The sequence below is a fragment of the Phycomyces blakesleeanus genome, assembly GCF_001638985.1.
Source record: "Phycomyces blakesleeanus NRRL 1555(-) unplaced genomic scaffold PHYBLscaffold_1, whole genome shotgun sequence".
Taxonomy (NCBI): Eukaryota; Fungi; Mucoromycota; class Mucoromycetes; order Mucorales; family Phycomycetaceae; genus Phycomyces; species Phycomyces blakesleeanus.
In genome coordinates, this window is record NW_017265134.1 from 1451610 (window position 1) to 1466838 (window position 15229).

At 35.2% G+C, this 15229-nt stretch overlaps 4 protein-coding genes across 4 annotated transcripts; 2 read left to right on the top strand and 2 right to left on the bottom strand.

The window, feature by feature from the left end:
• Nucleotides 1–1207: 1207 nt before the first annotated feature.
• Nucleotides 1208–3340, top strand: PHYBLDRAFT_61767 (hypothetical protein; the record flags this gene model as incomplete). The annotated part of the gene is made up of 9 exons (XM_018440853.1): nt 1208–1245; nt 1323–1387; nt 1420–1479; nt 1586–1721; nt 2053–2145; nt 2343–2799; nt 2931–2993; nt 3129–3242; nt 3272–3340. 9 exons carry the CDS (start codon nt 1208–1210, stop codon nt 3338–3340), a joined length of 1095 nt encoding a protein of 364 aa, XP_018298756.1.
• A 1980-nt stretch (nt 3341–5320) lies between these two features.
• PHYBLDRAFT_161357 (hypothetical protein) lies at nt 5321–7297 on the top strand (the record flags this gene model as incomplete). The annotated part of the gene is made up of 6 exons (XM_018434384.1): nt 5321–5454; nt 5521–5585; nt 5691–5939; nt 6072–6127; nt 6337–6951; nt 7121–7297. The coding sequence occupies 6 exons, from the start codon at nt 5321–5323 to the stop codon at nt 7295–7297; spliced, it is 1296 nt and encodes a 431-aa protein (XP_018298757.1).
• A 245-nt stretch (nt 7298–7542) lies between these two features.
• Nucleotides 7543–9562, bottom strand: PHYBLDRAFT_178725 (carbohydrate-binding module family 21 protein). The gene has a single exon (XM_018438035.1). It carries the CDS (start codon nt 9364–9366, stop codon nt 8083–8085), a length of 1284 nt encoding a protein of 427 aa, XP_018298758.1. The 5' UTR covers nt 9367–9562; the 3' UTR covers nt 7543–8082.
• Nucleotides 9563–12845: 3283 nt separating this feature from the next.
• On the bottom strand, nt 12846–14232 carry PHYBLDRAFT_129342 (hypothetical protein; the record flags this gene model as incomplete). Its single annotated transcript, XM_018429283.1, has 5 exons — nt 14082–14232; nt 13841–13960; nt 13496–13574; nt 13209–13347; nt 12846–13087 (listed from the first exon to the last, which is right to left on the bottom strand). Coding segments are annotated over exons 1-5 (609 nt in total), but the record flags the coding sequence as incomplete, so codon positions are not given.
• Nucleotides 14233–15229: the final 997 nt, after the last annotated feature.

A 15229-nucleotide genomic window follows, 5' to 3' on the forward strand; every position in this document is an offset into this window, starting at 1 on the left:
TTTACTAAGGCCACATCTATGAGCAGACTACGTAGATAACCGCCACAATAAAGATCTGAAAAATTTGCAAACTTTTGGCCCCTTTTTATAGACAAAATGGTTCAACTCTTGTACGACCTTTTGCAATTGAAAGAAAGTCACGGAACGTGAAAATTAAAATGATTGGTGTTTGAAAAATGAGTCAATGACTTTTAAATTATTTTGATTGGCTTTTAAAATTGTGACGCCATATGAAAAAAAGAGTCCTTGGGGTTGAAATAAAAGTCACATCAGAGAGAGAAAACCGAGGCGGCTAAAAAGAAAAGTCACCGCAAAAATGGCTCATAGTGTTAGGAAGGATATTGGATACGTGACTTATTATTTCTGGATGACGTCTATTGTTCTATAAGGTTCTATGAGAAAGAAAATATTCAGTGTGAGTAATTTGGTGATTGCATAGTATCTAAAGCGTACACGGCCGTTTGCTGCCCAAAGTAAAACGAACTTTAAGTGAATCTTTTTTTAAAAAAGAGAATATAAATCCAAGTAATTACACCTTTTTAAATAGCTCCTATTAAAAATCCATTTAAAGGAGTTACACTACAAGAGGTGTGCACGGCCGTTTTGGCCGTTTTTGGTTTTTTTAAGAACTGAAAATCTCAAACAATATTTTCAATATTTTTTTGTTAAATCGTAAATCACCCAATACTTGCAAGAATTGTCTACAAATCAATACCTCTTCTTCCCCTTTTTCACATTATTTGCTATTAAATAAGCTCTCTTCAATAAAATTTGTGCTCCACAAACGACAAAAACATAAATACTAAGAATAATTGACCAACAGAGTGGATTACTACGGGGCTGATTTTAATAAACCATTTTTATGGAAAGGAGAACGGAGATTTCATATACAGCATCAAGAAAGCTTTCTTTTATATAAATACAAAAAAAAAGAACATTTAAAAAATCGATTTATTTTCTTCCGGCTGCTAGTATTCTGCCTAAAGTAACCATTCATTTCCAAGGTCATACTAAAAAAAACCAATGATATACATCTGTGTGTGTGTGTATGTGTGTGTACAATATTTAATGTACTTGACAAATGTAGAACCTATTATTATGAGCACACACATACACATAAATATTGCTTGTTAAAGAATTAAATGAATCGGTATAAGAATGACATGAAATAGAAGGAAATTAAAGTAAAGTAATATGAGGTAGAGACATGTATATTGTTGAATGGGCTACATTGCATAAAAAACAGTAAGTGACTTTTTTTTTCGCGTCACAAAAAGTCAATCATGAGGAATGTTGTTGTTCTTCTTCTTCTTCTTTTTTAGGTCATTCATCATGGAACACTCAAATCCCGAACATTTATTTGTCGGCTGCCTTAATTTTGGAACAGGTAGCTCAATAAACTAAAATGCATTCAAAAAGTAACCGATCAACCATACAATGACAAAGGGTATGAATCTCAACTTGGAGAGCCTTTACCAGGTAAGTCAGACCTAGGTTTCACAAGCCCATCAAAGAAGAAAAAGAATATATATCTGTGTATGTTCACATTAAGCTGGAAGTCTGTATTTATAACCATAAACACCAGGACTGTGTGTGCTTCAGAACGGAATTCCTGGCCACACAGTCCAACCTTCTATATTTGATGTATCATATCATCTTATTTCTGTTGTTTCCTGTGCAAGCATTGAGGTTCAGATGTTTGCTGGCCAAAGATTGGATGTGTGAGTTTTTATAGGTTTTTTTTTTTCATCTTTTTTTTATACACTTTCTACTAATTATTTGCACACTGACCTTGCGCAATCATAAATGTAGATGTATTTGCATATATATATATATGTATGCCTGTACATTATTATTATTATTTTTGCTTGGAATTAAGAAGAACAAATTATTTACTCATAGTATGTTTTATATATTTATTAATAAAGTGTGCAAATAATTTGTGGAAAGTGTACTTTCACAAACATATACATATAGTTTAATTCAAGGTTTTTGGTTATTTAACCCGCCTCTATATACATATTTTTAATATCTTATTCAACGTGGAAAAAGCTCGACTATCCCTGACGAATCTGAGCAATTAAAACAGTTCCTTTGCCAGGTCTTTGCCAAAAAAGTGGGTTTGGTTAAATACGGCGTATATATGTATATATATATGTATATATATATATATATATATATGAGTGAAGACAGGAAATAATAATTTGGATCAAAGTAGCTTGCTGATTCAGGAAAATGCAAAAATGCCATTCTTCTGGAAATGAGAAAAGACGATCCACCGAATCCTTTTGTACTTGGTATAGTTTATATCTAATATATCTAATATATATACACACACTCAGTAACAGTACCTTAATAATATGCTGTACCACAGATGAAGGCTACCCATTCGCCAGAAAAACTTATATTGCAATCTTTGGCGAAGCATCCGAACCGAAAGGCGACCCAAAGATATACGCACATGAACTCTATTCAATTGACGAACTCTCGAGCACGATTGATTTGACGTACGAGATATTTTCCAGGCAATCTGAAACAGATCTCAAAGATGCCGTTACATATTCTACAAAAAGGTTGGAGATCATTGCAAAACTAACCGAAAATGAACGAGCTGAACGAGCAAAAGAAGCACTTGTTGCCGAAAAACAAAAGGTGCCTTCACAAGTATCTTCCCAAGTATCTTCACAAGTGTCATCGCTAGTATCTTCACCTGTGGAAGCAGAACAGGATATATTCAAGTTTATAGAAGAAAAAGAGGATGATCGAAAACGGCCTACGTTGCCTAAAATTGCTCCTGAGGTATGATGGGAGGGGGGTGGGAACACAAAGTGGTTTTTGGGATTTATCTGCTTTTCGCTATTGTATATTTGCCTTTTGAAAATACACTAGCGCAATCTAAACAGCACCTGTAACATACTTTATTTCATTAGAGAAAGGCTCTGGAGAAAACTATAGCTACAAAGAAGAGTGTCTATGAAACCGGAAACAAACATGTATGTCTACGCACGTTATTAGCAATAATAAGAGTATATATTGTTTTTAAAAAATTTAATAAAATAAACCAAGATGTATCTTACAAAGAACACACCAGCCTGACTTTCTTCTTCTTTTTCTTCTTTTTCTTTTAGTTTTTAAAGACTATAATTTGGGAAAAGGTTTCAAAGCAAAACAATGGCAACAAGAAATCCGAAGAATTGAAAGAATTGTATCAACAGGTTTATACAAGTGTTCAATATGTTTTTGTAAGTGATCCTGGGCTGGGTTGATACAGTATAAGTTTATGGGCGTGCTTGAGAGACTAACCGAAAAATTGACAGAGAAACCAAATTACAATGTGTGAACTTGGTGCGATCACAACCATAAAGGTCATCGAAGAACATATTACTTTTTACAGCGAAATGGAAAAACTTATATCACACCTTGTTCCAAGAAATAAAGGATAAACTATATAACCAATGATTAGGCTAGTTGGTGCTATAAATAAGGAATTGTTTAATATTAGCTCTTTTATGCAAATACCCTTTACTTTCAACCTCTCTACAAACATATACATATATTCTAAGCAACAATATAAGCTAGTATAAAACCTGGTAGCTATTAGCAAACATATTTATAAAGAGTTTAATATAATCAATTCCAACAATTAACAATACAAAAGAATATGGATAATGCGAATAAATTTCGTTCATTCGCAAGGGACCGTTAAAAAACACGCCAGCACCAAATCTTGAAAAATAAAAAAAAAAAGGGCGTTGAATAGTCCTTACTAGATGATATAGATACATAAAGTGCAATTATCCTATTGTTATAAGCACATCACAGTTGAACCCTTTTACGTATAAATTACATGTCTATTATGGTTTGAGGATACTTTTTTTTTCTGTGAGCTGGTAATTAAAATGATTGTAATAAGTTTTGAAACAAAAAAGTAAAACTTTCTTGGTTCTAGACGAAGTACATGATAATTTAATGAACGGGTCTATAATAGATCCTCTTAAAAAAAAAGGGGGTTTTCTAGTGCTTCTAGTACTTTTAAATCATTACCTTTAATATCAGGAATTATTTATTTTGTGAGCTTGCAAGTTTATTCTCAATTGATTGAAATAGATAGATAGATAAATTTAAATGTACATCAAAACAAAATATCAAAAAAAAATTGTTTAAATAATGTGTGTAAATTAAAAATTTATAGATATCAGGTTTATCGAGATAATTTTTTTTTATTTTTATTTTTTTAGGCTTTGTACTTTTTTTTTATTACTATTATAGCTGAATTCATATAATTACTGCGTTAGTATAGGAGACTATCATGTACAGCGCAGGCAGATGTAAGCTGTACCAACACCTGTATTTGTAGCTGACATGGACCTGCAACTATAGTTCTGGGTATCGTTTTTCGGGAACAACAGTTGTGACACTAATTTCTAGGAGAAAAATCTGTGCCTTGGATTTGCAAGGGGGAGAAGGAAAAGGGGAGATACAAAGACAAAGAGATAGACACAGGAGAAATAGGAGGGAATTTTTTTGTTGTTGTTGTTGATGATTTATTTATTTATTTGATCGTAACTTGCGGTGGATATATTCAATATTGAATTGAATTTAATTGAATTTTGTTTTGTTTTGTTTTGTTTTGATAAACAAAAAAAAAACAAAATCGAAAAGATCAAATTATGATTTTCACCTTGTTTGCAAGGAAGTGTATACAAAAAGAAGAAGAGCGAATTCGCCTCTCTTCCTCCTCTTCTTCTTTTTTGGTTTAATATACTATACTAAGCATAGCTATGAATTCGACTGAAATATGAATTGAATTGAATTGAATTAAGTTTTTGTTTAGTATATATATATATATATATATTCAAAAGGGTATTTAATATCCTGTACGATTAAGGGTTCAATCTTGACGAACAACATGTGTATATATGTAAATCAATAAATTCTTATTTTTTTTTTATATATAATAAACACCTATTATCAGATATTCATAATTCCGGTGTTTTCTGCTTATATTCTCGATAATTTTTTTTTTTACACACAAACAAACAAAAGAATAGTATGTAATATCGATATCGATATCGATATAAAAACATTAAGGAAATTTGCTACTATTCTATAAATCCCAGGATTTATATATATATATATATTTCATAAATATTGCTGGAAATATATAAACTACAAAAAAACTTAAAAAAGAAAAAAAAAAAAGAAAGGCCCAAAAGCTCGTTATTGTGACTTGCTATGACTGCTCTAGCAATTTTCGATTTTTTTTTCCCCTCTTCTATTCGACATTAAAGTGAGCCTGCCATCTTGATCTCAACCTACCATGTCAGCCGAGAACACCGCAAAGATCGCCAAGGCACAGCCTAGCCGTAAAGGAAAGAAGGCATGGCGTAAGAACATTGACATTACCGGTGTCGAAGATGGCCTTGAAGTTCTGCGATCTGAAGAGCGTGTGAGGTAAATCTATTATGCATTTTTTTTTCTCGGTCCGATCGCTCGAAATCATCTAACATTCCCGAATAGAGGAAAGACAACACCCCTTGAAGATCATCAACTTTTCACAATCGATACTGTGGGTGACAGCAAAGGTATAACTCGAGAATTTGTACTTGATTTTTTTTTTTACATATTTATGCTTGTAGATAAACTAATTTTTGCTTAATATATATATATAATTTTTTTCTCATATATAGTAAAGCGTCAGTTGGCAAAGGATAAGCCTCTTAAGGTTGATGAAATTCTTGCCGAGCGATCTGCAGTACCTGCTGTCAACGGTCGTGCACTTAGATCTAGTGCCAAACCAGCCTCTAAAGGCAAGCCTTCCAAGTATACTCTGGAGAAGGTTGAAAAGATTGCTAAGCGCAAGGCCGAGGAATCTGCTGCACCTGTCAAGAAGAAGAATAAGTCAAGCCAGACAAATACATATGATTTGTGGGCCGATGGTAAGTGGTTATATACATAATTACATACATAGACATCTAGGCGACTATGGTTTCGAGAGAAAAAAAAGTATTTTGGCATATGAATAAAAATTCATTTATTTATTTATTCATACATTCTTTCTTTTTTTTTAGCACCCGTCGAGGAGAAGAACCCATACCTTGAGGATGTGAGAACTCACAAGGCAAAGGTAAATAATCAATAATCAATAATCAATAACCATAACAATTAAAAAATATGTATGTATGTATGTGTGTGTGTGTATATGAATGTACGTATACATACATGCATTCATACATATATACATATATAGTTATTACAAGACATATGGGGGAGGGGAGTTGCATGTACTAAAAGAAATTTACTTTGAAATAATAATAACACAATATAATAAAATAGGCTCCTGCCACAATGGAACATACACCAAAAGCCTTGGTTAATCATGTCAACGTTGTTGTACCTGATGCTGGTGCATCTTATAACCCTTCGATGGAGGAGCACCAGAAATTGTTGGACAAGGCACATTCTGTTGAGCTCAAGAAGGTTGAGGCAGCCAAGAAACTCGATGAGCAGCTTGCTTACCGTAAGGAACTTGACGACCTCGCTCACGAGCTTGAAGAACACAATGCACATGTGAACGGTGAAACAGTCGAAGATGAAGAAGAAACAGCGATTAGCGCAGATGCAACTGAAGCAGAAAAGAAAAAGCAAAATGAGATCCGTAAGACACGTACAAAGCGCAACAAGGAGCGGAAAGCTCAGTTGGAGCGTGCCTTGCGTGAAAAAAAGCAACATGAGCGCAACATCCGGAAACAGATCGATAAGCTCGAGGCCATTGAAGAGGAGCTCGCTCAACGTTATGCCGATCTCGAAAACCTTTCGACCAAGAGAGATGCCCACAGAGAAGCAGAGGCTCTTGCAGGCAAGAAGAGACTTGGCAAACATTACGTTCAGGAGATGTCCATTGAGGTTCAGCTGCAGGACGAGCTGAGCGAGACTTTGCGTCAATTAAAGGTAATACAAGAACAGTTTCATCTTTAAAGAAGAAGAAGAAAAAAAGAAGCAGACTGACCTTGTTTTCTTTCTTTTTTTTTGGGGGGGATTATTATTATGATTTTATTTTATTTTATTTTATTTAACCCCCCCCTTTTTTTTTAATTTTATAATTTTTCTGTACACTTAGCCCGAAGGTAACATCTTCCGCGACAGATTTGTAAGCATTCAGGAGCGTAACATTATCGAACCCCGAGTACCTGTCCAGAAGCACACCAAATACAAGCCAAAGGCCTACGAAAGACGCTCATACAAGAATTTCGATGCTGAACAAGCTAGATTCTACGCAAAGACCGACAAAAAATAGATCCCCATCATCTCATTATTTCACTCACGCAAAAAAAATAATACAAGAAGTCTTCTTCTTTCACTTTCACTCTATCTCTTTATCTCGCTCTCACTCACACACTCACTCTCACACACACACACACAATATATATATATATATATATATGTTTTTTTTTTAATTTTACCAAGAACAAATAAAAAAAAACAACAACAACAAAAGAACCTTTTATATATATATATATATATTAATAAACAAACAAATCAATCAATCAATGAGTAAGCTTTAGTTTTGGTGGGGTTGTATGAAACAAAGGAGATGCCAGTCTTTTGAATATTCAAGAAGTTCTCCCCCCTGCTTTGTTTTGGTTTTATTCTATGCTTTACTATAGGAATTATGCAGTGTTGTTTTGCTATTGTTATTAGTATTATTATTATTGTTGTTGTTGTTGTTTTTTTTTATTGATTTATTTATTTATTTATTAGAAAGATAATAATAATATGTATATGTATATTTACAAAGAAGAAGAAGACGAAGAAGAAGAATAAGGAAGAAACTTTTTTTTTATCAGGCGCCATTTGTCTGTAAGATAGTAGCGATGCAATAAGTCCAAATAAGAAACAATAAGCTATATAGAGAGAGAAAATAAGGGCCAACAAAGAAGCAAGGAAATATCACAAAGATAAGATACATATACCTATTATATATATATATAGGTATAGGTATATACGTATACATACATATATACATATATACATATATACATATATATATATATACATATATACATATATATATATATTTATTTATCCGTTGATAGGCATCGGCGAACGAGTTGGGCTTGTGCCATAGAAACAATATTTGTTCACAAGATCCATGTACGAGGAGGAGTTGAGATCCACACAGCTGGTGGGTGAGGACGGGTTAAAGGACACAATAGGAAAGCCATGGTAGAATGCTGCATTTGGAGGAGATGACGCATAGAGGATACTTGCTCTGGGCTGTCTTTGGGGGATTGGGACCGGACGACTGTAGGGCTGTTTGAAAGGCTCGGTGGTTTTGGCTGTGGGAATGGATCTGATCATCGGCGAGTGTACTTTTGGAATCTCAACAGGCGGGTTTCTGCGTGCCTGGGTGATCGAATTGCCAAAGTCATAGCGAGGACCCCATAGATTATCCTCCTCTTCTTCATCTTCTCTAGTGACCTGCACCATCGATCGACTCCTAGAATTGGCTGCTGGCAATTTAGCGGGCGTAACCAGAGAGTCTCTGTCTCTGTATCGGTCTCTGGTCTTGTCTTCGCTGTCGTCGACAGACTTTATTAACTGGACACTGTAGTTCTTACCCTCGTTGTTGTCCCAGACTTCTCTGCCATCGACCGTATATTGAACCGCAAAATCCAGCGTGGCCAGCACATTGTTATTCGCCGGACGATTGGTCGAGAGTCTGTTGAGTTGGATGGTGAAGATAAAGATGTCATAATTGCTGTTGTTTGGATCTTTGCCTCCGACCGGCTCACGGTAGACAGCCTCAACATTCTCCACGGTCTGCCAGCAGTCAAAGGTGTATCTAACCCAGACCGTCTTGTGGTAGGCCAAGTTGCGGACCTGGACCTGACCGACGATCTCGGTTGTGGTCACGTCTAGCTTCTTCTCGACGCGGATCGGCCTTGAGGTGTGTTGTGTACTACGAGCGGGCCAATGCATGTAGACTATTCCAAGTGACTCTTGCTTTGCCTTTGCACAAAGGGTTTCATTGTCCTCTTTGAGGGTCGATGGTGCGTGGGATTTCTGGAAGAGACAGATTTTTTCCAATTCTGGATCGAATCTGACGGATTTGGATCTCAGTGAAGATAAAGATGATAAAGAAGAAGAAGATGATGATAGACGTGTTCGGAGGCATGGTCTTTGGGAAGCGGCTTCTATCCGAGGCGCCTGACTGATCGGAGGCTTTAATGGGGATGACGGGAGGGAGCAGGTAGAGGTAGAGGTAGAGGTAGCGGAATGGGTGATCAAGACAGGCGATCTCTTTAGGGTTATTCGCTTCCACGTGTGGGATTCGTGGCGAGTGAATACAGCAGAGTGAGCCATTATTGAGTGAATAGATAGAGATAAAAGATAAAAGAAGAAAGAAGGATGTTCAATCAGAGTAATAATATTTTTTTTTTTAAATTTTTTTCTTTTCAAATAAAAAAAAAGAAAAAATAAAACTGCAGCGCACGAAGGGAAGGGGGGGGGGGGATCAATAGTAAAAATACTAGGGCACAAAAAACTAAGAGGAGTTGTGTGTGTATGTTTGGGGAACAAGAGAGGATTGTTATTTTTTTGCCGTGTCTTAAATACACGCGCATGGCAAGCCAAAGAAGGCCTTGGAGGAATTCAATTCAGTCATCATGGCATCACCAAGTTCTCTCTTATTTTTGTCTCCCTTTTTTTTTGTACTTTAAATTTATATATATTTTGTATATTTGATGTGTATGTTTCCTTTTCTCTATGGTCGGTGTAACAGAGAGGTTCAATTGACAGCTTGTGGATGAGACGACCAACAATAAGATTGTAAATTGGTATCTCGACCAAAGGTGTTGATCGTCAAGCCATGTGTACGTGACCTAGTTATTTGGCCTGTCTGTTTTCTATTAATCTCTGTCCAAATCTCGGCCCGATCGCAACCAAGCTCCAGGCCAGCTTTTTTTATTTTATTTATTTATTTATTTATTCTCCCATCCCCTCGCACAATAATTGTATCTGTCGGGTAACCTTCTTTACGCCCTCTTTTGTGCTATGGCTTTTGTTTGTCCATGGGGTTCATAAAGCTCTTCTTAACAGCTTCCTACTCTCATTGAGTTGAACCCCCCCGTCACAAATACACTTGTCTTCACTCACACCAGTTTTTGGTCTCCCTAAATCCTTTCTATCTATAAACCTAACTCTGGTGATATCAACACAAAACAACAAATGTGCTGTCCAATTCAGAATTTCTGTTGGGTAAATTACACACAAATACATACATACATACATACATACATACATACATACATATATATATATATATATACAACTGCAACTACAGCTACAGCTACAAATCTCAAATATAAACAAGATCAATTCAACTAATCTAAACCGCCTTCACTACATTTAGTATAATGTTGTGGGGTAAAGAAGTTCCCCCAAAATTATTTTTTGTTTTTTTTTGTAAAATATTAATGAGCATAACAATAGTAACAATAATACTAGTATTCGAAATTATACTCTTTGTCGGCACCTATCCGATTGGCAACAGCATAAAGAAAATAATAATATATATATAAAAGGATTCTTTTGGTGTGCAACATCCCATTGATACACCAGATAGTTTCTTTTTGTTTCTTTTTTTGGTCGTTGTAAAAAATAATAATAATAATAGTAATAACAATAGTAATAGTAATAAAAAAAAAGGTTTTATATAATATATATATATATATATATATATATATATATGAGTGTGAGTGAGTGAGTGAGTGAGTGAGTGAGTGAGTGAGAGAGTATATTATATGTTATATATATTGTTTAAAAGAAAGACCCGCTTTGCTGTCCAAATGGTTGCTGCTGAGGCTGCTGCTGCTGGTTAAAACCCATTGATCCATTGAAACCTGTCATTTGCGGTTGCACACCAGTCATCTGCTGCTGCTGCTGCTGATTGAAGCCCATTGACCCGTTGAATCCTGTCATTTGTGGCTGCATACCAGTCATTTGTTGGAATTGTTGATGCTGCTGAAGTTGTTGCTGTTGTTGTTGAAGTTGTTGCTGTTGTTGTTGAAGTTGTTGCTGCTGCTGCTGTCTTTGTTCTTGCATCATCTCAAGTAAACTCTTTTGGTTATTGAGGTGAGGCGAACCTGTTGCATTTACAGAGGTTGACTGTCCAAATGGATTGCGACTTGGTTGCTGTCCAAAAGGCTATTTAATAAAGGATAAATAGAGTAAGCATTATTGTGGACAAGACAAAAAAAAACAAAAAACAAAGCAACAAAAACAACAAAAATAACAAAAATAACAACAATAGATCAAGCTCAGTTCCACACATTCTTCTTCTTCTTCTACTACTACTACTTCTTTATTCTTTCTTTCTTCTTTATCCCTTCTTCTAATTATTAGACTTTCTTTCTTTCTTTCTTTCTTTCCTTATTTTTTGTATGTATGTGCGTAAAACACGGGTGTGGTTGTGGTTTCTTGCTTTTTTTTGTTTTTGTTTTAATTTACCTGGGAAAATGCGGAACTTTCTTTGTTACCAGAATCTCCTCCCAGATTAAGAAGATCAGCTGTGCTGTTAGACTGTCCAGTGGGCTCGGGTCGAATAGTACTGGCATACCCTGCGCCACTACAGAAGCACAATTGAAACAAGAAGATATTAAGATTTACGTAAATAAAATCGTCTCATCATGAACTTACTATGGTACTCTAAGATTTCCAGTGTTACCAAATGTGTCCATGCCGTCACTGAAGAAGAAGAAAAAGGAAAAAATTAAAAAAAATAATAATTAGTACAATATACATATAAAATCCTAATAGTGTAACATACTCCTTGTTGGCAAGCAGAGAATTGAGCTTTGCAAAACGTGGGTCGGTTGGTCGAGAAGATAATGGACTTGAAGAGCCCATATTGTTATTGTTGTTATTATTCTAAAAAAAAATTTATATATAAAAAAAAAAAAAGTAATTTCAGTACTTGATATCCAAGAACACAAGACCAAAAAAAAGCTTACCTGTGTGGACATTGAAGGGAGTGTCATTGAACGTGCATTGGCAAAAGAAGGACTGGCTTGTTCTTGTGTCACTGACCCAAAGAATGATTGTTGTGTAAGGTTATTTTGTGGTTGTTGCTGTCCAAAAGGATTCTGGGTACCAGTGACCATACTGGACTGGAATGACGGCGAAGACCCAAACTGTTGACTGGTGGCGGTATTTGTCTGGAAAGGAGCCATTCCCGTGAATTGAGATTGCTGAGGTACACCTGTCATTTGAGCCTGAAGTCCTTGGCCAAATCCAAACGACTGGCCTTGGCTTTGGTAAGGGTTGGTCTGTTGTTGGTAAGGGTTGGAAAACTGATTGCTAAAACCAGTGTTCTGAGTTTGCATTGTTTGCTGAGATCCTATGGGATCCGAGAATCCCATGCTGTTGAAGCCTGTGCTCTGTGGCCATTGAATCTGAGGTGTTTGAGCGTAAGGATTTGATGAAGAATCAAACGTTTGGTTGGCAGGGAAGGGATTGAAACTATTTTCAGCAATATACATACATAGTTATACATATTTATATTAATTTATCTAAAGAATTCAATTACCCATAGAAATGTTACATACCCAGTAGGTTGACTAGAAATACCCCCGGAACCAAATAACTGTTGCTCATTTTCACGCTCGAGCTTTTCTCGTTTTTTCCTCTCTTTTTCAAGAGCCTCTTGTTCGCTCAATGAAATTGCCTTGGCAAGATCTTCATCGCTATGTAAAGTAAAATGAAAGATAACAACCTTGAGTTTAGACAAAAGAAAAAGAAAATAAAGCCAATAAAGTTTCTTACCCCTGGTTCCGGTTTCTGGCCTCTGCGTCTGCCAACCGTTTGCTTTCTTCTAACGCTTTTCTGAGCTCCTTATCATCGTCTAGATAACCAGGGCGAGTGTATACTTGTTCTCCGTCCTCGTTCCTTGTTCCCAACATGGTTTCATTCATGTAATCAGTCACACCAATCATTCTGTCCCTCATCTGCTGTCTTTGGCGTCTTTCTTCTCTTAGACGGGCATCGTCTAGTAATAGGTTGGAAATTTCTTTTGCCTTTTGTCGCACTACAATAATCATTATTAAGCACATTACTGCAACCCTGTCCTAAATTACCCTAAACGTCCTTTCTCTTTCTCTTTCTTTTAATTTAAATATTATTACTAGCGTATATATATATGTATTTACCATTGGCACCAACGTCTCTTCCAGTATCATCAATGTGCTGGAATTCTTTGAGGGTTTTTACGACATAAACATTCTCTTTAGCATACAGCACCACGTTATCTGATCCCACGTGGAGACAGTAATCTAATAGAAGTAGCGCCTGTACCACACACACACACACACACACACACAGAAACCAAGCAAAAGATGAGGAATTTAACATATGGTAATTTTATTTTATTTTATTGTATCTTATTTTATTTCAATTTACTTCAATTAACTTCACTTCTATTTCGATTATTTCTCACCTTAAAGACGTGGCGCCAATTCTTTCCCTTGTCATTGAGACGTCTGTCTATCATGTCCATAATTTCAACAAAATCGTGCCTATGGAATTTTTCTCAAGTTAGAAAAAAAAAAAGAAAGAGGAATTCAATTACAATAGTAGTAATTATTTATGTTATGCTAATAAACTAGAAATAATCTCCCGGAAAGATTCTTTGTGTCTTGATCAGACATTGGTCTTTTTCTCTTTTCTTTCAAAAGACCAAAGTACCTGATTGATTGATTACAAACAGGTGCTTTTTTCTTTTGCTCTTTTCTTTGTAGTGTGATTTTCCGATATATATATATATACATGTGTAAATACTCACTGATTGTAGGTCATCTGGGCAATCTCATTCATAAGAGTTCCGCTAGGTCCCCAAGAGTCGTTTGAGGTAGCTTCACGGACTCTGATTTGTACGTCAGAAAACCCTTTTGCATAGTTTTTACTAAAGAGTACAAAGGGTCCTAATGAGTTTTTAGGTTCTGCTTAAAATGTATCCTTCTATGATGATTCTGAGCTGATCTTCTCTCTTCTTAAATAACGACATGTTCGAGCTCATCGCTTACATGCTTCGAACTACGCCCTTTCCTGACATGATGGCGTTGAATTATTTGTATTTATATAAAATAAAAAAAGAGGTTGGTTTTGGTAGTAGAGATGCTGTGATTTTCTTTGTTGGTGCCTTGTAAATAGTATGAGAAAAAATGAGTAAAATTCACAGAGAGAGAAAGAGAGAAAATAGGTCTGTAAGAGGGTCAAGGAAAGGAAAGCAAAGAAAAAAAAACTGGTGGGAAGCTTCCATTTCTGGAATATGACGTATAAAAAGGAAGATCGTCCTGTTTTTTTTTTACTAGTAAGAAATATGGCTTTTGATTGGACAACAAATCCATAAGTAAACAGCCAAGACCCTTTATTTTTCATATAAATATAAATATAAATATATATAATGATCAAATCATGAGTCAAGAGTCCGTCTTTTTTTTTTTTTTTTTGACTTGGTATAGATAGCAAGCTTAGAGTACAATAATCTTTCAAATATGTAAAAAGAGGTTGTACAAGCCCGTGCCTTATACTTGTCTTTGGACAGAACTGCTGTAACTGTAGGGGTACCCATGAGTAAAACATATTACAAGAAGTAATTTTTTTTTTAAAAAAAAAAGAAACAAAATCTAATGAAACAAATTCACATATAAATTGCCATAAAAAAAGAAGAAGGAAAGAAAAGAAAGCACACCCATTCACCTGCACATGTACACTCTTGTGCACACAAATGTATATGTATTGAATAGCTTATCAGATCAAATATCCAATCAAATAATATTGGACAAAATTCGAAGCATTTGATCAAAAATTGGGGGTTGTTTTTTTTTCGTATATTTCTTTTCTTATAAAATGTAAGGGGAATACATATACATAAGGTTAATTGTCTATAAGAGAGAGAGAGAGAGAAAGAAGTGAAAGAAAAGAAAAGAAAAGAAATTGAATGTTGAATATTCAAAAAGAAAGGGTACAAAGTTGGTCTTGAACTCTGTACAAATCATATTAAAAAAAAAATTGCAAGCTCTCCCCTTGTCCCTTTTCTGTTGTGTCTCCTGCAAAATAAGTAGCCAGATTCTCAAACCAATTCCCCTTCTTTTCTTATTTCATTTTATCATTTTATCTCTATATCTATACTAATCAAAAATAAGATACGAAAAATAAAAATGTAGCAAAT

What these genes read in the sequence shown, in the direction of transcription:
- PHYBLDRAFT_178725 (XM_018438035.1), bottom strand. Translation starts at nt 9,366, where the DNA reads ATGGCTCACTCTGCTGTATTCACTCGCCACGAATCCCACACGTGGAAG.